The sequence below is a fragment of the Molothrus ater genome, chromosome 19 (assembly GCF_012460135.2).
Source record: "Molothrus ater isolate BHLD 08-10-18 breed brown headed cowbird chromosome 19, BPBGC_Mater_1.1, whole genome shotgun sequence".
NCBI lineage: Eukaryota > Metazoa > Chordata > Aves > Passeriformes > Icteridae > Molothrus > Molothrus ater.
The window spans coordinates 6,192,229-6,215,452 of NC_050496.2; the positions used below are offsets into that span (position 1 = coordinate 6,192,229).

A 23,224-nucleotide genomic window follows, 5' to 3' on the forward strand; every position below is an offset into this window, starting at 1 on the left:
GCGCGGGGGACACTATTGCCGGTGACAACCCGGCCCCGACAGCCGGTTCCGGGGCGCGGCCGCTGCCCGGGGACGGGCCAGACGGGGCAGTCCCGGGTAAATGTTGTTTAAATGACATACAAATGCATCGTTATGTGCTGTCTCTTGCTCTGCTGATTGTTTTTGCGGGCTCTCGATTTATCATAGAGTGAATTATGGAATCATCGAGTATTAAGTGTTGGGAGGGACCTTAAGATCATCTCGTTCCACCCCCCCACCCCCCTTCCACGGGCAGGGACACTTTTCACTACACCTGGTTATTTAGAGGCCCCATCCAGCCTGGTATTGGACACTTCTAGAGGTGGGCCATATTTCTAGCTCACTGAGTGTCTGTGCTAATTTAATTAAGATTAATTTTATACAGTGGTTTTACTCAAGGAAAGAAGAACTTTATTATAACCACTGTTGTGCAAAAACCTTCTGCTAAAGAGGCTAAATAGAGGGATTCAGAAAAACTGGATTTGCCTGGTAACTGCATGAGGAGGTACTGAAGAGATTTTTAAGATGATTATTTGGGTTGGGAAGGAACATAACACTCATCCCATTCCAACCTCCTGCCATGGGCAGGGACAACTTCCACTAGACCAGGTCGCTCCAAGCCCTATCCAGCCTGGCCTCGAACACTTCCAGAGATGGGGCACACTCTTGTCCTGCAGAGGAAACTCTTATCTTCTTTGTGCATTCTCAGCAGTCAAAGAATCCCTAAAAAACGTAAGTAAAATAAAGATCACTATCTGTCTGCAAAGCAACTGGAAAGATTACAGGTAATTCCTGCCATTTTCATGGTTTGGTTTGAAAAGCTGTTTTTTGTCATCATGGATTTGTCCTAATCCAAGTTACAGAGCGGTCAGTAAAAACTTTACCACTATGAAAAGTCAAAATAATAATTTCAAACTTCACTCAGACTTTTGTATTCCAGGTTGCTCTGTGCAGCCGTGGAAGCATGCCAAGGAATTCTGAGTAGCTGGTCTCCAGTGTACCTGTTTGCTTCCTCAATGCAATCAGAACATTACAAAGAAACTGAAACAGCCCAAGTTCTGCCCCAATTCCCAGCATTAGCACCCCACCTTCCCTCCCATCCCCAAACCCAGACTGCAGGATATTGACTGAAAATTCATACCATAACTTGTGCTACATTGATTTCAATCACACTGTTTCAACCGTTCCATTGGGTTCTTAAATCATTTCAAGCTGCAAAGCTTGAAAGAAGTTCATGGTGCCTCATAGTGCTGCATTAGGGAGACATTTCCAAAAGGAAACTCCTCAGGTAACAACTGGTGCTTGCATGAAGCCCTCAGTGATGCTGAACAAAGTTGCTGTCGGTCTAAGCTGGTTTTACAGCATCAGCATGAACATTGGCTTCAAGCTTTTCAAAAAATATGACATAATTAAAATTTTAATTAGTTGTGTGTACTTAGGACATTCAAAATTATGTCGAGCAATTGTAAAATAGTTGACAATTGTTATGTGAAATTCAGTATATATCAAGAACAAAGTCACATCTAGAAAAGAGAACAAAGTGGGCTGCTTCCAAGGTCAAAGACTAAGATTTTTGTTTCATATGCAGGACTTCTATTCTCCCTCAACCTGTCAAGCATGGGACAGACTTTCCAGAGAAGTGGTGGTCATCATCCCTCAAAGCGTTCGAAAAATGTGTGAATATGGCACATGAGGACATGGTTTATTAGTGAGTGTGGTGATGGCTGGACTGGATGATCTTAGAGGCCTTTTCCAACCATAACGATCCTACAATTCCCTGAATTCCTATGTGAACATGCACAGCTGGAGGCACTCAGAACCGGGACTCAGAAGGAGCGCATCAGGAGTGGTTTGGGTGACTTTCTCCTGCCAGGATGGAGAGGGGACTATGACACTGCTTCAGCTGTGCTCAGGCCCGTGTCCTTAGCCTCCAGCCATGACCAGCTAGGCCACTAGCATTGTGTCTCTGTGCTGTATCCCTGCGTTCGGACACCGCACTGGGCTGGACACTCTCTGTCGTGACAGGTTACCGTCTGCAGTGATACCACACGGAGCTGGACATCATTTGTCATGACACCTCACTGGTCAGGACACCGTCTGTGTGGCACCCGCTGCCCCTCACGCAGAGCCACACGCGACTGTGGTGGTTCCGCGTTCCGGTATTTGTCGGACTCCCCGCTCTTCCTGCGTGCCACACGGCTGCTCGGGCGGGGCAGCACGGAGGCGCCGTGAGGGAGCGGAGCACGGCGGGCTCGGCCCGCGCGGTGCATTGTGGGCAGGGCCAGCCACCGCCGCCATTTTGTCTCCGTCAGGCGCGGCGCGGGTTGTCGGGGCGAGGTGGCCGAGCTGGTGTCTGGCGAGGGGGATTCGGCCCGCAGCTCACGATGATATCGGCCGCCCAGCTCCTCGATGAGCTCATGGGCAGGGACAGGAACCTGGCCCCGGATGAAAAGCGCAGCAACGTGCGGTGGGACCACGAGAGTGTGAGTGTAGCGGGGCCGCCTCTCTCCTCCCTCCGCTGCTCCCGCGCACTGCGCGGAGCCGGGGGTTTGTCGGAGCGACATGGGCGGCTTCTCTTGGCCAGGGACAACTGCGGGAAGGGGGGAGAAGGGGGAAAGAGGGAAGGGATGACATGCCGGCCAGAGCTGGGGTTCCGCGTGGGTTGTCGAGGTGCGGGTTGGGCCCTCTGTGCTGGGCCCTGCATGGCGGCCTGGGGCGGGCCGGGCCTGGCCGTGCGCGGGACCAGTGCCGAGTCTCACCGAGGAGGAGGAGGAAGATCCCGGCGCAGCCGGGCTGTTGTTGGGCTACAGGGGGGGACAGCCCCGGTGTTTGGGTGTCTGCGGGGGAAGGCTGTGCCCGCCGGCGCCGCCGTTAACGGGAACGGGGGTTTCCAGGGAGCTGCTGGTGGCGGAGGTCTCCCGGGGCGGTTAAAGGAATTCAACACTTCTGAGTGGAAGCTGCTGACTTGCACGAAGGGGGTTGAGACAGATGTTCGAGTTTGGGAAATAAATGTATCTGGATCTCTTCCGGAGGACGGTGTTGGGGGAGGAAAAAGAAAGGCACGCGCGTACCGACTTTAATGTCTGGAGCTTGTACTACAAGGAAAAATCTTAAGACTTTTGGTTAAGAAAAGCTTGATTCTTTCTATATTTCCTCACTCAGAAGAATCTGCTTGGGAGAGGGGAACGGACATTATCCTAAACAAGACTGTTGTTTAGGAGTACTTAACGTACTTTTGTTAATATGGTGTTCATTCATTTTCTGCAATAAGTAGCCCAAACAAGATAACGTTGTTGTTGTTGTTGTTGTTATTGTTATTAATTGGGGTTTCTCCAATTGGTTGAGCTTTAATGAATGATGAGTTAGTTTTGGCTATCACAGTTGCATAGTAAGTTATTTCAGGAAAACTCAGTGGTACCTATAGAGTTCCTATAGCTGCTGCTTTGGGAGAGATGAACACCGAGGAATTTTTAAATTTTATTTTCTCCCATTCATGATACCTTTTTTTCGTTATGATGTATGTTAAAATAAAGTGTCACAGTTAAAATAATTTATCTCTTGAATGATAGGGATTTCTGTGGTTAAAGCTGCACAAAGCATTTAGCTCCTCCCCCTGGGTTGTTGTTTATTTGGGGGGAGGGAGAAATGCTTGCATTAAATCGTGTTAATCTAAGACATGATTTCATGTTTTTATATGGGATTTAGGTCATTATAAAGGAGGATAACACTTGTTTGAATTTGTTTGGAGTGGTTGAATTTGTATGATCTAAGGACCAATACCTATCTTACCTTAGAGTTTTCAAGTGTGAGGAACCATTCTTTCCCTAGAAAAATGCTTCTCTGTAGATAAGAAGTGCACATCAGGAAGAAATCATGATTTCAGGAAGTTTTCATGACCTTGTTTATGTGTTTCTAGACTGACTTTATTAAGAAAATAATTCAATTGAGTGTTTGGTTAGATAATTTCCTTTGATTGTGAATTTAAAATAAGGAGGAGTTAGATGAAATACATGGAATACAAGGTGAATGGCTTGAGCCATGTTGGCCCAGGTGGAACAGATAAGGTGATTGGTTTGGTTTATTCGTTAAAGTGAGAAAGACTTCTTTGTTGGTTTTTGTTTTCCCCATCATTCGCTTTTAGTAAGTTCAGATTACCTTCTTTATTTTCAGTTGAACAAATCACAGAGTATTTTCAGTTTTTCTTTTCGCTTACAGCTTTAGGCTGAAGAGTTTGACTATAACCAAATGACTCAGTCTCTAAGCTGTTCAGTTTTGTTGGTTTAGAAACGGGGCCTTATCTCTCCTTCCCAGTCCTCTGACAGTTCAGAAAGCGAGCACTGTCCTGTGTCTGAGAGCAGTGGGAAAGTTACAGGTTTAGGGTTGAGCCTTCAGTCCTGCAGGATCTGCTGCGGTTTGCTCTGCTTCTGCTTTTATTTATCATTAAATACAACCTTTCTGCAAGGAATGTTTTCCTAGATTCCTATAGTCAGCTGATGAGGTCATAAACCCTAACAATTACTGCCATTAAAAACGTGTCTCAGTTTCACTTTCCTTGTCACCTAAAGATTAAATTTGCAATGCCGACACGTTTTAAAAGACAGGAAATGCACATAAGGTTCAAATGGTAACATTAATTCCTCTGCCTGCTGTCCTGCTTTTCAGGTGAAATATATCTGCTAATGTAATTTCTTTTGAGACTAGACATTGATTGACATGCAACCTGCTCAATGCCAGCATGTTGTATTGATCCCATAGTGTAGGATTTTGTGTCACATTTCATCAGTTTTGAATGTGGAAGATTACCAAGAAGCTCATCTATATTTTGCTTATTCTTTGGAGATTGCATCCATGTGGCTATCAGAAACTGGAAGGTGCAGTGAAATACAAGATGGAAGTAGAAAGTGTGGAGCAGAGGGTGTGATATCTCAGTGTGTGATTTATTTGCAGTGCCAATGAAACATGTAGATCATAGATTATAAAAATTTTTGTAGAGCTTAAGTTCTTACTATAAAACTTTGACATGATCAAAGCCTTTAATCTTTAAAAATTGGAATTCCACTTGTGGTATATTTCAGTGTGATGGCATGTCTTTAGGTGATCAGTCCTTGTTTTGGCAAAAAGGCTTTGTGTGCAGGAAGAAATTATTAGTATCATGTATTTTAGTCTTTCTGCTTACTATCGTATCTGTAGACAAAGTATATTTCTTTATTGATTCACACGTTCCTGCTTTAATATGCCACTTGCTTGCACAAAGCAAGGAAAAAGTTCTTACAGAAATAGCAGTTGCATAAGAATTCTGAGGCAAGACGCACAGCATGGGCTGCCGGTGCTCCTGTAAGGTTTGAAATTTTGATGCTTCTTCAAGGCAACCTCAGGGTTCTCAGAAAGTGGAGAGGGACGAAGAGCTGTTAGAGAGAAACAACTGTGAGCAATCACCTCTGATGATGCAGTTTCTCAAAATGATGCTTTGTGTTCAGAGTATGATGGCATGATTTTAGCTATTTATGATGTGTTTTGATTTTATAATGCCAGCAACCTAAATTGCTTTGTATCTAGGTAGAATTTAAGGACTTAATCCTCCGGGGGATGGAGAAAGAGGACTTAACCTTTCATTACTAATACTCTTCCTACAACAAATAACATTTATCTTTAAGAGTGGATTCTGGAGAAGGGCTGATGTTTGTTTGGGTTTGGGTGGGTGGACATTGCTCTTAAAATATCTACTGCCTGTGAGCTTTAATGGATTCAAAGAACTCAACTATGAGAAGGAATTTATTAGCTTTTGATGTGTAAGCCGCAGTCTGCTGGATTTTATTCTCAGCCTTTTTACTAGAAATTGTCTCTCTAAAGGAATTTGCTTTTGTAATTGTTTATTACTGTTAGAGAGACACTTCTCCATCAGTAAATAAATTTCTTGCAGAAGAGAAACATGTTAATGTAGAAGCACTAACAATATAGAGCTCTTAATAGCTTCTTTATGTAGGAGAGCTTTGAACTGCTTCCCAAACTCCAGTTGAGCTTGCAGTTCTTGCTGTTAACTTCGTGGACTTGGATGTAAAGGATACTGCTTTCCCACCTCCTAGAGATTTCAGGGATTAGTGAATTTGTGATGAAGAAATGGGAAGTTCCAGCATCCCTGTTTGTTGTAGCATCTTACCAAAGTGTGAGCAGTCGGGGGCTTAGAGACCCAAGATGTCTCAAAGGCTTATCCTGCAGCAACAGTTTGACACTGACACTTGTCTGTTGCACCTTCTCGCTAGGAGAGTTGGCAGAATAACTCTGCAAAAAGGAGTAAATGCTTGTTACCCGCATTGGTAGTTATGCCTACCAAAGTGCCTGTTATGGATTGTGTTTTCATATTACTTGTGATTAGTGCAGCGATACTGATAAACCATGGATGAGTGATGCCAGTTGAAGCTTATCAGTCACCTCTGTTTCAGTCCTTTAATGGTTCCGTGATGCTTAAACCATTCCTTGGCCCTTACTGTTCCCACTCACCATTGATTACTTAGGATTGACTGAAAGTGCAGTTGATGTTCAGCCTGGGAAGGCAGATGTTGCACTATACGAACCTGAGCTGGAATGGTACCTGCAAGATTCTGCAGAATTCCAGCAAGTTGTATTTTCCTGTTGAAGCATATGCAATCGAAGAGCATAATGAAATGGGTATGAGAGGGGAAGAAAATTGCTTCAGCCACGGTAGTCTGAACCACTCTGAAGTGAATATTTCTCTGCAGGCTGCTTCCTAGGAGAGAATGACAAGTAATACACTGAGTACCATCCTAGTGCTAGAGTGGCAGCATCTAGAGCTGGTAGAAGAAAATTATGGCAGCTTTTTGCTCTGTGTGTGTGTGTGTGTTTTGTCATTATTTTGGGTTTGAGTTTTTTGGTTGTTTGATATAGCTTGTGTTTGTTTTGGATTTTTAATATATAAATAATTAATACAGTGTAGGGCATGTTTAAACCTCATATTTTAGTATTGGTTATTCCAACTTTTAGCTGTAACCAGTTCATAAAAAGAGGCTTTTCCTAGTAGTGCTGTTTCGTAATAATTGTAATTCTTTCTGGTTTTATTGAGGATGGGTGTTTTGTTTTGTTCATCATACTTCTAATTTTTCCTTTGCTTTTTTGTTACTACTAGTTTCTAAACTGTTACGGGCCAGTTTTTAAATTTTTGGTTTATAGAAGATATTCTACAACCCTTTTAATTGTTTGGTGTGGTTAGACTGTCATTACTGTGCTCTCTGTGTCTTAGGAAATTGTTTAATCCTTCTCTGAAATTTTTTGGGAAATGTCTTTCCACCAATCCTTATACCTGGATGTGAGTATGAGAAAGTGGAAGAAGAAGAGAATGTATAGACAAATTACATTTCTGTGGAAAAATCCATCCCAGAAACTGCTCCTTTGAAGTAACTGTAGTAAAACAAGGGATACTGCAGCTTTCTGAGAAGAGCAGATTCTGAAATCAGATTTTGTCCAATAACTTTCTCCTTCCATCTGAGAAGGAAAAAAAAAATCACTTCACATGTTTTCTATTCTTGTTAAATTGCTTCAGATAGGTACCAGTGTCCAAACCTGGATCACGGGAGAAGTATTCAAATTACATAATAAGAGATTTGGTTGTTTGTGTTTCTTTTCCATGGTTTGTTAATAGAAAGCCTGATTGTTTCTCTGAGTAATCTGTAAAGCAGTCAGTAGAGTTTTAACTTCCCTAGGCTGATTTGCAGTCTGGCACTTAGCTTGGAAAAATAAATCAGGCTGGTCTAATTTGATCAATGGGTATCACAGGCTTTTTAGTGAGGTGATGGTGTTTGGGGCTTCAGTCCTTACCCTCATTTCTTCAGATACTTCAGTCTGTATCTTGGGAGATAAGATAGTCCAGTCTTTGTTCACAGGATATGTGAGAGGATTAGAACTAGGCTGTAATGCATTTGGAGTTATTAGATTGCCAAAAGTTAAACTGGTGTAATGTAAATGGGGTGCTGGAAGAATGTCCAGGCTAGTTTTGGATTTACACCTTAATTAATGGCAGTCACATCTGTGGGGAGGGTCTAGTGAAAAGTTAATTATTTAAGATTATTTATTGAGTTAGGGATGAAAGTATGTCTGATTCTACCCTTATGGCTGTTCTAATTGATAGACAGGAGATATTTCTGTGTCACGAACTTCAGGAACTGACCACCTTGACTAGCTAAGCTCATGCTCATGGGTGAGGGTAAATAATCTTTTTAACAAAAGCTGGTTTTATCCATCATACGTTAAGTATTTATTGACCAGAGTAACAGGTTTGTGAGTTTTTGAAATTTCTGGTGGTCTTTTTTTGTTATCAGAAGAAGAACCTGACTCAATAATGTAAAACCAGGCTGTGCAGAAGCAAACCAAACTCTTTCGAGTTGGCAGGAAACCAGATTAAAATGAATGCCTTTTCTGCCTGAAGAGCTATATAATGTCTTGTTGGCTATCATTCTTAAAATAGGGAATTGTAAAAACAGTGGTGTGGGAAAGCTTCTGGATAATTCTGTCTTTTAATTGCCATCAAAGTCCTTGGGATAGAACCAAATGTTTTAGTACGGGTGGCTCTGGTTCTCCAGGCCAATAGCTCTGAGGAAGTGAAGGCTGAACACAGAGTAGTCCCAGGCAAGCAGAGGAAGCATGTTCCATGCTTCCATGCCAGTTTTTCTCACCTCTTGTGGCTTTTCACAGTTAAGAATTTCACTGAAACTTACTATTTAGTCCATTCTGATCTCATTCCTTTCCTTTAGAAATATTAAATATTTAATATTTCTAAATTGATGACACTTTAATCTTCAATATTTAGATTTAGTGGTAGAATTAAGAACTGTTACTCTTATAAGGAAAAGTAACACTTTTGGTGTTTGTCATCAAAGTGCATCTTGTAGCACTTACTGCTGCCAAGAAGTATAAAGGGTGTGTAAAATTTCTAGAAATTTTACTATGTTCAAAGGAAACTTTGACACTAAAACTTTGTGTTTTAGTATAAAAAGCGATTGCATAAAATTTTCAATTCAAGAGGCAAAAAATGATGCCTGTTTCTTTCTTCTGTCAGGTTTGCAAATACTATCTTTGTGGCTTTTGCCCAGCTGAATTATTTACAAATACCCGTTCTGATTTAGGTAAGTTTGTAAGTCATGACATTTTTATTCACAGAAAAGTAATTACAGTTGAGCTTTTGTTTGCAAACTATGTTTTTATTGTTAATTGCTTTGTCAAAACACTTGGATTTTTATTTTTTTTTCATTTCAAGGGTTGCCATTGATACAGTGTGGTAAAAGTAATATTTATTCCAGATCCTACTTTGTCTAAGTGAAAAGGCTTCTTAAAAAATTTTTTTTACTATGTAAGCTAAATTGCTGGGTGTGGGGTGCTTTTCTCCTGCTCAAGTGGCAGTTTCTAGTTTGGGTTACTCTACCTGGGCAGGGCTTTAGCCTGGTTTTGTGTGATATACTATTGAGCTGCTTTACCTAAAGTAAAAAACTCACTTACTGTAATAGTTATTTCTGAAGACCAGCTCTCAATTACTGGTAGTTGATGGCTACATGTAGTACATAGTTTGGAGATGTTAACTTAGCAAAACCAGACTTTTTGTCTTAGTGTTAGTTTCTAAGTCTGTTGAAGAGTTTGAGAGTCTGGGGCAGGTGAGGAATTTTAACACAGTCACCTTCATGAGCTCAGGGTACATACCTCCTAATTTACTCTGAAGATCTGTTTTAAGTAGCCAGTGTGTTGCAGAGAACCCTGGAAATTAGAAAGTGCCTGATGAAATTTCCCTTCATATGTAATTTTTCTTTTTTGTTCTTTTTTTTTTAAGCCCCAGATGTTTAGGATATTACATTGTTTGTTTGTATTTACTGATGTAAAACTTGATCTGGAAATTTTATTTTTTATCATGACTGCATATGTTGAGTCTCTTTTTTATAACTACCTAATGATGTTGACATTCTTTTTCTTCGGTGTGTCTTTCAAGCTCCAAGCAAAGGAAGCAAAAAGGCAGAAGCATAAAAGTCTTTGTGAAATGTTTATATTGCTGTTCTGTCATGATGCACAAACAAATGTTGGTGGAATATGAGTACAACATTTAGGAATGTAGACTTAAGCTTTTTGTGTTGTTTTCTTAGGTCCTTGTGAAAAAATTCATGATGAAAATCTACGCAAACAGTAAGTTTGTTGTTTGATATGTTAAAGTAAATAGAGTTTCTGGTATCTTTGCAATTTGTTAATAGCAGCCCAAACATTACTAATTACTTGCTCTTTTTATTTGCAAAAGTTTATTTAAATTTTTATTTAAATAAAAATTTACTTATTTAAATATGTAATATTCTCTTACTGTGAGCAAGAATTTATAATACTCTGTGTCTTGTTACTTAGTTTTCATCTATTACAGATTTATGTGAACTCTCATTTTTAAAATCTTTTCTCAGGTATGAGAAGAGCTCTCGATTTATGAAGGTGGGCTATGAGAGAGACTTCCTGCGCTATTTGCAGAGCTTGCTTGCAGAGGTGGAGCGCAGGATCCGGAGAGGCCATGCTCGTTTGGCTCTCTCACAGAACCAACAGTCTTCTGGGGTGAGTCTGCAGGAGTCATTGAGGCAGCTTTTCCTGTAGATAGGATCTTCAGGGTCTTATCTATTCAGATGAAACTTACTATTATCCAGAAGATTCCTGATGAATTAAGATTTTTTGCCCGTTAGCCATCAGATTGCATCTAGCATTAATAGATAAACCAAGTGACTCCAGAGGCACCAAGAGCCCTCTCTGTTCTCACCGTCTCTTGTTTCCTCAGAATGAGTATCTGTTCTCTACCTGTCAGGTGTTGCCTTTACCCTGACAACCTCAGTTTACGTTCTCTCCACTAGCTGCACATTCTTCCCTCCCTGCACTAGCAAGCTGTGTCTTTCCCCGTGATGGATTTGGAGGAATGTCTGTGGCCTGTGCTCTCTGAGTTTTGTGACTGCCAGGACAGTCTTGCTCTTTCTGCTGCCCCACCTCACTGTTCTGTACAAAGTCCAGTTGCTTTAGAAGGAGCTGTGGACAGTATCAAGTTGAGCGATGCCACTTGTGGAGCAGAGGTGGGAGTGCGGCAAAAAGTCTATTCTAGCAGCCTGCAGAGAGGACACTGCTAACGAGTACATCTTTGAAGTGAGATTCTTTTTGCATTTTACACTCAGAGTTTGAAATTTAAAGCGTACAGAACCTCTAAGTCATACTCAAATGTCTGCAAAGATATGTAATAGCTGCATGGGAGTGTCAGAGTTTAAAGTCAGGACTTTGAATACCGTTTTCTTACTTTTTATGGGCAAGGATATTGAACGTTTTTGTTGAATTGGGAGGAATTAGTGTGACTAGACTTAACAAAGGTGGAGTAAGTTGTATCGAGGAGTGTTTTTTATAGTAGACTAGACTATTATTAGTAGCTTCTCATGGGAGAAGAGGCCAGGGGAGGTTATTCCCAAAGTGTCTCTGGAATATGAGAAGACATACATTTGTGTGTTTAAGCTATTTTAACAAAAGAAAAAGAAAAAGAAAAAAAAAAAACGAGGAAAGAAAAAAAGCTCCAACTCACTCTTGTACTTTTTACAGGGAGCTGGACCTACCGGTAAAAACGAAGAGAAGATTCAGGTGTTAACTGACAAAATTGATGTACTGCTTCAACAGGTGAGAGGTTTTTAACCCCTGTGAGAAAGATCTCTTGCTTTTGTTACTTGATCAAAAAATAAACTTTTAATGTTTTTATTGCCTTTTAGATTGAAGAACTAGGTTCAGAAGGAAAGGTGGAAGAAGCACAAGGAATGATGAAACTTGTTGAACAGTTAAAGGAAGAGAGAGAACTGCTGAGGTCTACGACTTCAGTAAGTCGTGTTCATAGTTCTGTGAGACATATCAAAGTTTGGTGCACAGTACATTCTAAATAACCATGTCCTTCCACTGAAGGCATGCAAGGTCTGTGCAGAATTCATTACATAGTAGCAGGACATTTGGCTGTGTTAATCCAGTGTATTGATTAGGCATTCTGTCTTGGGAGTGGGCTTCCTGCACACAAATTATGAAATGACTCACCCAGCAGTCCTGGAGGAGAGCTTTCACCTTCCTCTAGTTGAGGTCTCAGTTAAACTTTGCTGTGTAACCTCTGCAGTATAATTCTACTGTTAGAGAAGCTGTTACAGAAAGCGCTTGAGTCAGGGCTGTGACTGGGCTGTGACAGGCATCTGGCTGACTCTGAGAGCTACAGAAGCCAGAGGGAATGTGTTAAGTATCAAGTTCTTCTTAATAAAAAGGAGCTTAAGTTTAAAGATTTTATTTTGGCATTTAATGAAATGCTCAAATTGAGATTCTTGTTTTAAGAATTCAATTTGAATTCTTAAATTCAGTTATGTGTGTACCATATTTTAAGAGCTTTTGTTGTTCTGTGCAACATTGAAGAGTTCTTCATTACAATTTATTGAAACAATGGCTGGAAGGATTAAAAGTTTGAAAATTTTCTTGTTGGTTTTGTTTATAATTAAGAGATCTTGTTTTTGTTAAACTGATAATTCTAGTAGAAATGCTTTCATAGGAAAAAATATTTCAAAGGTGTAATAGTTTTGAGGAGGTTAATTTGAACTTTGTCTTGTTAACATGTTCTTGGACGTGATATGGTTTGATGTTTTTCATTGGGACTCAATTTTTGTACTTGAAGAGATAAAAGCATACTTTTTGCTTTAAGTGACTAATTGGGAAAGGGCTTTAAATTTGTTTTGCTTTAAGGTTTTTTACTAAAATAGTGATATTTTCTTTTAGTTTTGCTTGTGTGTTATTTGAAACATGCTTAAAAATTGGTGGATTGGGTTTTGTAACAGTTGTTTAAGAAATTAAAAACATAAAGCTTTGTTTGACTTTATTTGTGGTGTGATTTTTATTCTTTTGTTGGTTAAGAATGTGTTTTAATGTTTGATGTGTTCTCTTAACAATTGTTTGATTTATGGGAAAATGAAGCATATTAAAGATGTGATGAATAATTTTTTTTAAATGTGGTTACTTTTTGAGATATATATGTGGGACTATTGTTAGTTTTTACTTTTTGGAGTATACTTAATGAAGTAAAAGCTTGTAAAAATGTTGATAGGCATGATTACTTGTTTTTTTAAGAACTCTTAAATGTTGCTCACAGCATGTTTATGTCCATGCTGTATGATTCATGAACTTGGGTTTATGTTGAAATTTCAGTGTACTTCTCATATGTCTGTTGAAACAGTGGTTTAATTTGACAACCATACTTTTAAATAGAAGCCAGTATTTTTTTTTGTTTGTTTTTCTTGATGTGGTATTCTAGCCTTTTGATTCCTTGAGGTGTATTCCATGGTAGTTCTGCAGCTCCTGACATTTCAGTTGATGCCAAAGATATCTTAAAACTGAAAAAAATAAGCTTTAAAAGAAAAACTTAAAACTTTAATTTTTCTGATATTGCAAGGAAGCTGCAGATACGACTGTGTACATGTTAATGCAGTGAGTAATGGTTCTGTGGTTTTTCATGGGCTCCTTCCACGTGGGAATGGGCATAGGGTGGCCTCTTCTCTCCTCTTTACTGTGATGGGGTGCAGTGCACCAAAGATAAAGCAGGCAGATGTGATTTCAACTTTCAGTTGAGCTTGGGATTTGACAACAGTAACATAGAGTTATAAACCTCTTCACTGACTAAAACTTCTCTTTTGCCATATCAAATATTCTTCTTTTTCAGACAATTGAGAGCTTTGCAGCCCAGGAAAAACAAATGGAAGTTTGTGAAGTTTGTGGAGCCTTTTTAATTGTAGGAGATGCACAGTCCAGGGTAGATGACCACTTAATGGGAAAGCAGCACATGGGTTATGCCAAAATAAAAGCTACTGTAGAAGATTTAAAAGTAAGTATTTCCTCCAGTTATTGAAATGAAAAGTGCTTGGAGGTTTCCTAACATACATAAAAGGCTGTCCAGTAAATTTTCTCAAGAAGGTGAAACACTCCCAAGAAATGGAATCCTGCACTGTGCTTTCACTGATGTAATTTGTTGTCACATTAGATACAAGAAAGATGTTGGTTCAGGTTGGAATTTTTATGGCCTTTTTAAGGAAAATGTAGTGTGTCCTCTGTTGTGAGAGTGACAAACAAAAAAAGGTTCTGCAAGACAAAGGATTTTCATTTCAGGGATTTTAGGAAGTACTGTCCTTTGTTTGGAAGATAAAACAGACCTGTTTTAAAAGTTTAGGCTTTTACATCCTCAGAATCTGTAAGCTTAAGTGTCTTGAGTAGTCTTCATTTCTTCCTGTGAACTTCTATTTTAAGGAAAAGTTACGAAAAAGAACAGAAGAGCCTGACCGTGATGAAAGGTTGAAAAAAGAGAAGCTAGAACGAGAAGAGAGGGAGAAAGAGAGGGAGCGGGAAAGAGAAGAGCGGGAAAGGAAGAGACGACGTGAAGAGGAAGAAAAGGAGAAAGAGAGGGCTCGTGACAGAGAGAGACGTAAAAGGAGCCGCTCACGGAGCAGGCATTCAAGCAGGACATCTGACAGGAGGTGCAGCCGCTCACGAGACCACAAAAGGTCAAGAAGCAGAGAAAGAAGACGAAGCAGGTACCTCTGTGTGTGTCTGTGTGTCTCTTAAGTATTTTCAGGTAAATTTCCAAAAGGTAAAAATCTTGTGGGGACTTACTGTCAGCCTGAGTCACATCACTGATTTGTTAGCTTCACTTAGGTCTTCCTTCTTAAGTGAAGACACACCTTATTGGTTCTAAGCATATGCAAGTTTTTGCTGAGTGTCACTGTCTTCTCTCCATTTTTGGAAGATGAGACCATAGTGGTGGAAGCAGCTTTATGAAGGAGCTTTCAGCAAACAAAGAATGCTCCCCAAAAATACGGTTTCTTGTTTCTTCCTTCAGCTGGTCTTTATTTCATGGTTGTAGATACTTTTAAACTATGTAGTTAAGTCTTTCAGTAAATAAAGAGGGCATATTTCTTATGTACTGGGAAATATTTCTGTACAATATGTTAAGATTTGGTTTCTGCAGGCACTGTATTTTAAAGTGCTACTATTTCACTGTTGTATATTCTGAGATATAAAATAGCAGCTGAAATTTACGTTTTGAAATTGTCTCTGAATGTTAAGGAGTCGTGATCGGAAGAGAAGCAGAAGCCATGACAGATCAGAAAGGAAACACAGGTCTCGTAGTAGGGACAGGAGACGGTCAAAAAGCCGGGATCGAAAATCCTACAAGCACAGAAGCAAAAGCAGAGAGAGAGAACAAGACAGGAAGTCAAAAGAAAAAGGTATGCTTGTATAAGGACTGAGTTCTTAGAGTCTCAAAAGCTGTTAGCTTTTCAGTGAGTGCCTGCAAGTTCTTAGTACCAAATCAGACCTCATTCTGAGAGGTGTGTGTGTTGCTGTAAGCAATTTGAAGGATTTTGTTCTTTCCAGTTACTATCACTACATGTGTGTGCATACCTACACCCCAGTGTCCTTCTCTTACCTGTTGCAGTTTGCCTGCAGATGAAGTGTGCAAGGATTTTTATATATTTTAAGACCTGTTTACCTTTAGAAAAGCATACGCCTGTAATCATCATTTTCTAAGAGTGAATGTCTTATATTCCTACTCTTAGTGGATATTTGCAATTACCCTTTGCAGGTACATGTTTTGTGGGGGGCTGGTACCTTGCTTCTCACCTGTATGACCTCTTAATTCCCAACACTATCATGTTTCCTTTATTATTCTTTTAACAGTGCTTTTAAGTTTTTTTCCCAATCTATAAATGCGGTTCAAGATAAATACTGCAGCATCCCTGTGATGCTCTAAATTCCAATTTATGCCTTCTCCCCAGTCTCCTGCTCTTCCCCCCGCACCTTTCTCCTTTTGTTTTTTTTGTTTGTTGTTTAAACAAAGTGAGTCTTGCTTTGTCAGTATTCAGGTGAGTCTGAACAGAAAGCTGTGTTAGTCTTTGAAACAGTTTTGTAGCTGTAGGTGCCATGTATCACAGCATTTACAGTGACCAGAGGCTGAAGCTCAGAAACTTTAAGTAGGATTACAAAGAGCTACAGTGAGAGCACTGTAGATTCACCTTCTGTGAGAAGATACTAATTCACTGTTACTGCTAAATTTCCCCCTTTAAAAGTCTTTTGGAACTTCTATAGGAACGTAATACTTCTGGCTCTGGTAGGGAGCTGACTAATGGCCAGTCTGAAACAGCCACCCCACTTCATGGGCTGATCATCAGTAATGGATGAAACAATTGTGTTTCTAAGGTACTTTTGAGGTTCTCTGGAATGAAAGGTGCTCTGTGCATGTGTCTGGGTTGCATAGGCCTGTCTGCTTGACCCTTCTCTGTATTTATCCAGTGGATTAGTTGCCAAAATGTTGGTGATGCTTCATGTATATCTCTTCCCTGACTTCCTTGAACTGTTTCAATTATTCTGGTTTATAATATGGGGCACCTTTAGTATTGATTCTTCTCTCATTTTCCTTTGCCGTGTAAGAGAGTGGGTTTTGTTGCTTGCTCGTTGGCAGTGGAAATGGTGTGCAGGCTTTAAACTCAGATTCAGTGTTGTAGCCTGTATTTGTCCATTTGTTACTATTCTTACCTGATTTTTTTGCCTGCTTTATGAACAGATTTCTGGTACTTGGTGAAGAATGTCCTATTCTCCTGAATGTTTGTTATCTATGCATATAAATAACTGTTTTCTTATTTCTTCAAATTTGGTCTGGTTTTGAGCTTTTCAGTTCTTTCATTAATCTTCCCATAAATAGAGGAGCTAGTGAACTCTCTTCAATGTCTCAAGTATTTTTAGTTTTAACTTGACTGATTTCCTTGCTGGCTGTTTTATTTTCTGCTTGCTACTTTCTTCCACCAGAAATGAGAACAGTGAGGTGATGCTATGAGCTGTGATGAAAATCCCACCTGGGAAAATCAATTACTTTTTTTTGACTGTGCCATCCTAACATTTGTAAAAGCACAAATAAGCCTTAGAACAGGACTGTAATGCTGAAGAAGTTTGTGATTTTTCCGTTTGTTGGGAAAGTCTTCTAACAGAAAAAAAAATACAAAAGAGGAGGGAAGGAAGGAGGGAAAAAAACAAACCCAGTAGTAATTACTAAGGCAACATTGAATTTCTGTACTGAAGCTATAAGCACCATTGCATCGTCATATTTGCAATGTGGCACTGTAGATAGGTAGTTAAGAATTAAGCTTTTAGAGATTCATATATTTGAAGTGTGTGGCTTTTGCACAATAGTAACTTCAAAGTTAAACCTTAACTTACTACATTGGGAATCTTGTCTTCAGAATCTACTTGTCTTTATAGCCACCACTGATCTGCAGTTGTAAAAGTAAGCAGCAAAGGCTGTAACTACTCATGGTAGTGCCTTTCATCTGGAAATCTCAGACTGCTTTATAAACATGAGTATTAACACCAAAAAAACCCCAAGGAGCAGTTTACCAAGACTTGCGTACAGTTGCGCATTAAATTAGTCCCACACTTTGAAAATTCAGAAGTCCTGGTTTCTTGTTCACTAAGAATACCATAGAAGAATACCCACTCACGAGACCACAAAAGGTGGTTATAAGAAGCAACCAAGGTAATACGAAAAAAGAAAAAGCAAAAATGGGGGCACTTGCTTTGTGACACAGATTTCAGGATCAGAGATACCTTTGCTAAAGAAAGGAGCCAACAGCTGAGCATTAGCGTAATATATACCAGTAGAATACACCTACTGTTCAAGTAAGCAAACTTCAGAGCAGATGCAATAAATAGGGGGTTTTAATAAAATGAAAATTATTTTCCAAGTACCTTCATTTTATGAAGGGTTAATACTGGAATGGGCCTCTAGACCACTTCGGCTTGGCTTTCTGTCTTCCCTAATCTAGATTCTGATACTTACATAAAAATAATTGTGATCATGTTTTAATGTTAGTGATTAAACCTCAGCAAATACTGCCAGAACACTTCAGGAATACTGGATATTATGTTTGATTTTCTGAACAGTAAAGCGATTCACTTTGTCATGATAAGAATTCTCCCAAAACGCGTCTCAGTTGCCCACACAAACTCAGTCAGAAAAATGTGCATGTGTTGAATCAGGAAGCAAAGTCAGTATGAATGTGATTATACCTAATAGATTACAGCTGAAATAATACATCCAGTTCCAACAGCAAACTAATTTTATATGCTTTCTTGCCTTCTGATTAAAAATACAGTGGAGGAACTTAACTTCTTGCAGATACTCTAGGGGTTGGAAAGTTATTGGGCTATTTGTTGAATACACTTTTTCAGTTCTGCTTGGCAAACTGGAGGTTTGGTATGGTATACCTATTTTAATACTAAAATTTTTAGAAGAGTTTGATCTTTCATACCACAGTTTTTTTTAACCTTAAACAAAATTATCCTTCTTGACCACATTCAAGACACAAACAAGACAGAACAAAACCCTGCACACTGCACATCCATAGGGCTATTAAGATCTACCATATCTACATAGGACAGAAGATAAGATTATTGGACTGACTACTAGTCCTCTGCGGGGAAACAAGACTACTATTCCTCAGTGGATCCACGTGTGCACCGGAGATACCTTTAAGACACAAAAAGAAGACTTTTTAACAAGGTTAGTTAGAGTGCAATCTACCTGCGGAGTTGCCAAATTGAGGGCAGACAGACCCAAACTGACTTAGTCCTTCAGTGAGCTGGGTGATGTTGCCGTGTACTTTCTCCAAGCACCCTGCACTGGATGTGCTGCTGCAGGTGAATCCTCACTACTGGTGGTCATTAGGCAGTTGCCCTCATTTCTCTGTGAGGGCTTTTCCCTATCCTTTGGTAGTCTTATAAAACAAAGAAGTTGGAATGTTGCTGCTCTTTTAAAGCTTAATTTCTTGCTTTGTATCCTGGAATATAAAAGTGTGTTATGCCAGTTTAGGTGATTATGTTATTTTAAATAGCTTTTTCAGAGTGTTCGATCTGTGTGCTCCTGTGTCAGGGATATATCTATCTATTTATATTATTTATTTTGATTGCCCAGATAGCAGGGAATAATCAGAAAAAAGAGCATGAATGTTGTTCTGTATGATGACATCTGAGAGGTTGGTTTTTTGGATTTTTTTTTTCTCTCCAGAGTGTCTTTACTGAGCAAGAGTTGAATATTATGGTGTGAAATAATACAGCAGGAATTGGTATTTTTATTAAATTTGCAAATACTGAATTTACAGATGAGGCACGCAGCTCTAATACTGAATGTTTTTCTTCCCATGGAATTATTTTTACTTCTGGCTTCCTTCCTTCTTTGAAGATTGAGTTTTTAGTGTAGCAAATGCTTCAGTAAGTTTCCCAATTCATGATCAAATTGTCAGCTCCTTCCCCCACAGCTTGCTGTTTCTTTGCCTTTGAAAAAAAATTGCTTTTTATATATCTTCCAAGCTGTCTCTTCAAGCCCTTTAAATGAGTTGTTAATAAATGACTACTGTTTTTATAAAATTGAGAATTAACAATGCTGACAAATGTGCAGCTTCAAATTTAATTTTGATCATCACTGATCTCCGCCTTCAAAGCTGTCAGTGCTTAATATTGTTTCCCAAAGTATTTGATAGTTTGAGATTGCTAGTTTTTAATTGGCAAGTATCATTTCTTTGATAATGCAGTCAAGCATTGTCCACCACTCCTTTCTGATTCCCTTTCAAGAACCATAATCAACAAAAATTATAAACCAAAGCAAGCCATACACAATCAGAAATCACAACATGGGGACCAAAAGAGTCCCATAATAAGTAAGGAAGCCATGCACCATAATTACACATCTGCCTAACCTCTTTACCTCCAATTTGTTCATTTTGACAGAGAGCTGAGTAGCTGCCTCTGTTAGGAGGTCTGACCTTTCTCCTCTTCCCCACCCTATACTGTCTCCTTCTACCTTTATTTTGTCCCCTCTCCATTCCAGCATGGTAGTCTGAAGCCTATTTCTGTAACTTTTTGACTACTACTCTTATTGCTATAGAAAGTAATTGTCCCATGTTGTATGCAGTATATATCTCACGTGTGCAATGTTTGTTTTTACTTTGAAATCCATGGTCAATGTCTTCTTTCATGGCAGAAAAGAGGGGATCTGATGATAAAAAAAGTAGTATGAAGTCCAGTAGTCGAGAAAAACAGAGTGAAGACACAAATACAGACTCGAAGGAGAGTGAGACTAAGAATGAGGTCAATGGGACCAATGAAGACATTAAATCTGAAGGTGACACTCAGTCCAATTAAAACTGATCTGATATGACCTCAGATCAGACAGAGGTAAGTGCATTATTTCAAACTTTGATTAGGGCTTTTTGTTACTGTTTAACAGTGCAGCGTAAGTATGCACAGATGAAGATGGAACTAAGTCAAGTAAGAAGACAAACTAAAGCACCTTCTGAAGGAAATGACAGTGTAGTCCTGCAAAACGTTTTGAGGTACATTGTTTTGTCTCAGCTATTTTGTAGCAGACTCATGCCCCCATTAGTGTGCCTCTTTGGGACATATTTGTAATATAGTCACCATAGAAAAATTAATTATCCTTTTTTATTTTTAGGGATTTTGTTATCGTTTTTTTTTTTAATTGAACTGGTTTTGTATTTAAGTCCATATTGTGTTGGTACATCAGCAGAAACTTTTGCTTAAATACTTAATATTTGAGGCACATGTTGGACTACTTTGTTTTCATATAAACTGCTAGTATTTCTTTGTCAAGGATGTTTCTAGTTTTTTTGCTTTATTGCCTTGCATTCTAATGCAGTTTGTTCTGTAACTCGAGAGCCAGTAGCATTGGATTGATGGAAGTGTAGGGTTTATGAATTATTGCAGCTGACTACCATACCTCACACAGCGTTGGTGTTGTGAGCGGCCCATGAAAAGCCAAATTAAAAATCAAGGATTCAGTCAAACTAAGCAGGTACTCATGCCAGGTACTCCTTTCTCTACCCACATCCATGTTTGAATGCTGTTGCCTGTAATCTTTAAGCTTACTGTTGTGTTTTTGATTTTGAAGCTAGTGAAAAGGACTTTTTGTGTATTGTGTGAATACTGTAAATCTGATGTTAACAGAATGGAATTTTCTTTCAACTGTGTGTAGGGATGCAGTGCTGCCCAGAATTAGATATCTTTAAAGAGTTTAAAATGCAATAAACACTACATAATATTCGCCTTGTTACTTTCAATGCAATTCAAGTCCTTAAGAGGTATGTGCTTAATATTTCCCTACTGTGTAGGAGACTTTGCAGTCAGCCATAACACAGAAGAGTGGAATGGCTGGTAACAGGCTTGTAAGGCAGATATAAGTGCAGAGACTGATGCCACCAAATGATGGCAGTGTTGATGGCAGGAATGTATGCTGGAAACTATTTGTGGGAAATTAAGCAGCTAAGTAATAGCCAATTATGTATTGAAAGGATAACTTGAAGTTTTTTCCCCACTCTTGACATAGCTTTCTTACAGAAGGTCTTTAGTTGTATTCCTGAAATAAGGAACTAACAGTGGAGGTGACAGCTGATAAATGAGCTTCTTGCAATATAATTTGTTACTGCAGTTGCATTATATATGCTAGGAACTCTTAAACATTTAATGTTGATATTAAACCATTAATGCTACATCATTGCTTCTAATGCCAGTCATGTTCAATGGTGATGTTTTTGTAGAGTTAAGATGACAGCTAACAACTGGGCGAGTGTATAGGAATGGTAAACAAAATGCTCCTAATGCTGTCTAATCGTCTGTTCTCCCAAAATTTTGCATTATAGGCCTACTATGTGAAGAGTCTGCGAAGATAGTGGAAGACAGCTTAAACTGAAGATCTGCTTTTAAATGAGGTGAAAGAAAGCTGTAGTGGCATAGAAAAATATAAAGTTGAGTTAGATTTTTTTTTTAATAAAATTTAATTCAGGACTGGTGTTTCCTCCCAGAGTTCAAAAAGATGTGTTGATAATAGCACATATGCTACTGAGAATATAAGTCCTGTATCCTTCTTTTTCTTTAAGACTTTTTAAGATAAGAAACCAACATAACCTGAACACATGGCTTGCTCAGTGTTTAATTGCAAGTTTTCATTCTTGGACTTTAAAACACAAGAATAAATGTTTAGTATTTGTGTGAATTGAACTAAAATGAATCCCATTTTTACAACTAAGCAATTCCTAGCTTCTTGATATATGAGAAATGGAAATAAAGTATCTTTGAATTTCTGTTACAAATTTGATTGTCTCTGTCATTGAACATTTAATATTAAATAAGCTTCTTTCCTAATAAATTTCTCGTGTCTTCAAGCTTAGTTCATTAATTTGGATGCTTAGTTATTCTGCGCTGTTTGTGAGTTTGGGTTTTTTTGGTTCTATCAGGATTTAATTTCAGGCTTACTTTTGCAGCAGTTAGATGCTGTTGGGTTCACCATCTCCCCAAAAAGCGCCTTTTACTGCAGTGGGTTAAGAAATTACAGAAATCTTGCAATAAAAATGGCAGTATTACTTCTTTATAAAACAGGTCAACTTCGACAGCATGTTTAGAGAGAGGCCAGTGCTGAGACTGGCATTTAGACTGCTTCACATTTGCATTGCAGTATTGGTTTGGGGTGTTGATTAACAGCCCTGTGCAGTTGGTCAGAACAGACACACAGGCAGGGAGATGTGCTTCCTGCTTCCCTGTGAAGCTGTAGTGCAAGCAAGAGTGGTTCTTGTTGGAAAAGAACTGCAGTGTGTACTAGTCAGTGCTGTGGCTGTAAGGCAATGAATTTACATTCTTTAAAAAGAGCATTATCTTTTCCATTAGTATTCAGGCCTTGACTGTATATGTAACCAAAGTCAGACATGGACAGAACACCATTGTAACTTACGCTGATTTATTTGGCCTGTGTGCGCTTGGGAGGAATTTGCATCTACTCTGGTCACTAGTGCTAGGTTTTGATACCACATGTAGACAGCCATGTTCCTTTTTTGACTTTTATTGTTCTAAACCAGACACGGGCACAGGGGATGGAGATTGGGTGTGGTGGTTTTTGGAAAAAATAAAGTGGGAGCAAGTGAAATTATAACTAAATTCTAACTGGAGACATAAGATGAACACCTCCTCCTTTTGAAACTTGGGAGACAGGACTCAGCCTCTTTCACCAGTGAAAATGTTTGTCCTGTACCTTCCACTGCACTTATTTGTTCCAGGATTTGCATTTCCCCTTACTTTGCAAAAGTAA

The 23,224-nt window shown here is 39.2% G+C and overlaps 1 protein-coding gene across 4 annotated transcripts; it reads left to right on the forward strand.

Annotated features, from left to right (window-relative positions):
• The first annotated feature begins 2,323 nt into the window (after positions 1-2,323).
• On the forward strand, positions 2,324-22,312 carry LUC7L3 (LUC7 like 3 pre-mRNA splicing factor). 4 transcript variants are annotated; one of them, XM_036394749.2, is made up of 12 exons: positions 2,324-2,501; positions 9,086-9,152; positions 10,155-10,194; positions 10,458-10,602; positions 11,617-11,691; positions 11,781-11,885; positions 13,751-13,912; positions 14,332-14,615; positions 15,148-15,308; positions 20,111-20,251; positions 20,357-20,462; positions 21,786-22,312. In XM_036394749.2, exons 1-12 carry the CDS (start codon positions 2,403-2,405, stop codon positions 21,796-21,798), a joined length of 1,398 nt encoding a protein of 465 aa, XP_036250642.1. In that variant the 5' UTR covers positions 2,324-2,402; the 3' UTR covers positions 21,799-22,312. The 4 variants fall into 4 exon arrangements, with proteins under 4 accessions (XP_036250642.1, XP_036250643.1, XP_036250644.1 ...); XM_036394751.2 differs by lacking the exon at positions 20,357-20,462 and having other exon boundaries at positions 2,325-2,501; positions 20,111-20,304; XM_036394748.2 differs by having other exon boundaries at positions 2,325-2,501; positions 20,357-22,312.
• The last annotated feature ends 912 nt before the right edge of the window (positions 22,313-23,224 follow it).

Bases quoted from the DNA above. Each gene is read 5' to 3' on its own strand.
- LUC7L3 (XM_036394748.2), top strand. From the start codon at position 2,403: ATGATATCGGCCGCCCAGCTCCTCGATGAGCTCATGGGCAGGGACAGG. The intron at 10,195-10,457 runs GTAAGTTTGTTG...ATCTTTTCTCAG, and splicing joins GATGAAAATCTACGCAAACA to GTATGAGAAGAGCTCTCGAT. The intron at 10,603-11,616 runs GTGAGTCTGCAG...TACTTTTTACAG, and splicing joins AGAACCAACAGTCTTCTGGG to GGAGCTGGACCTACCGGTAA.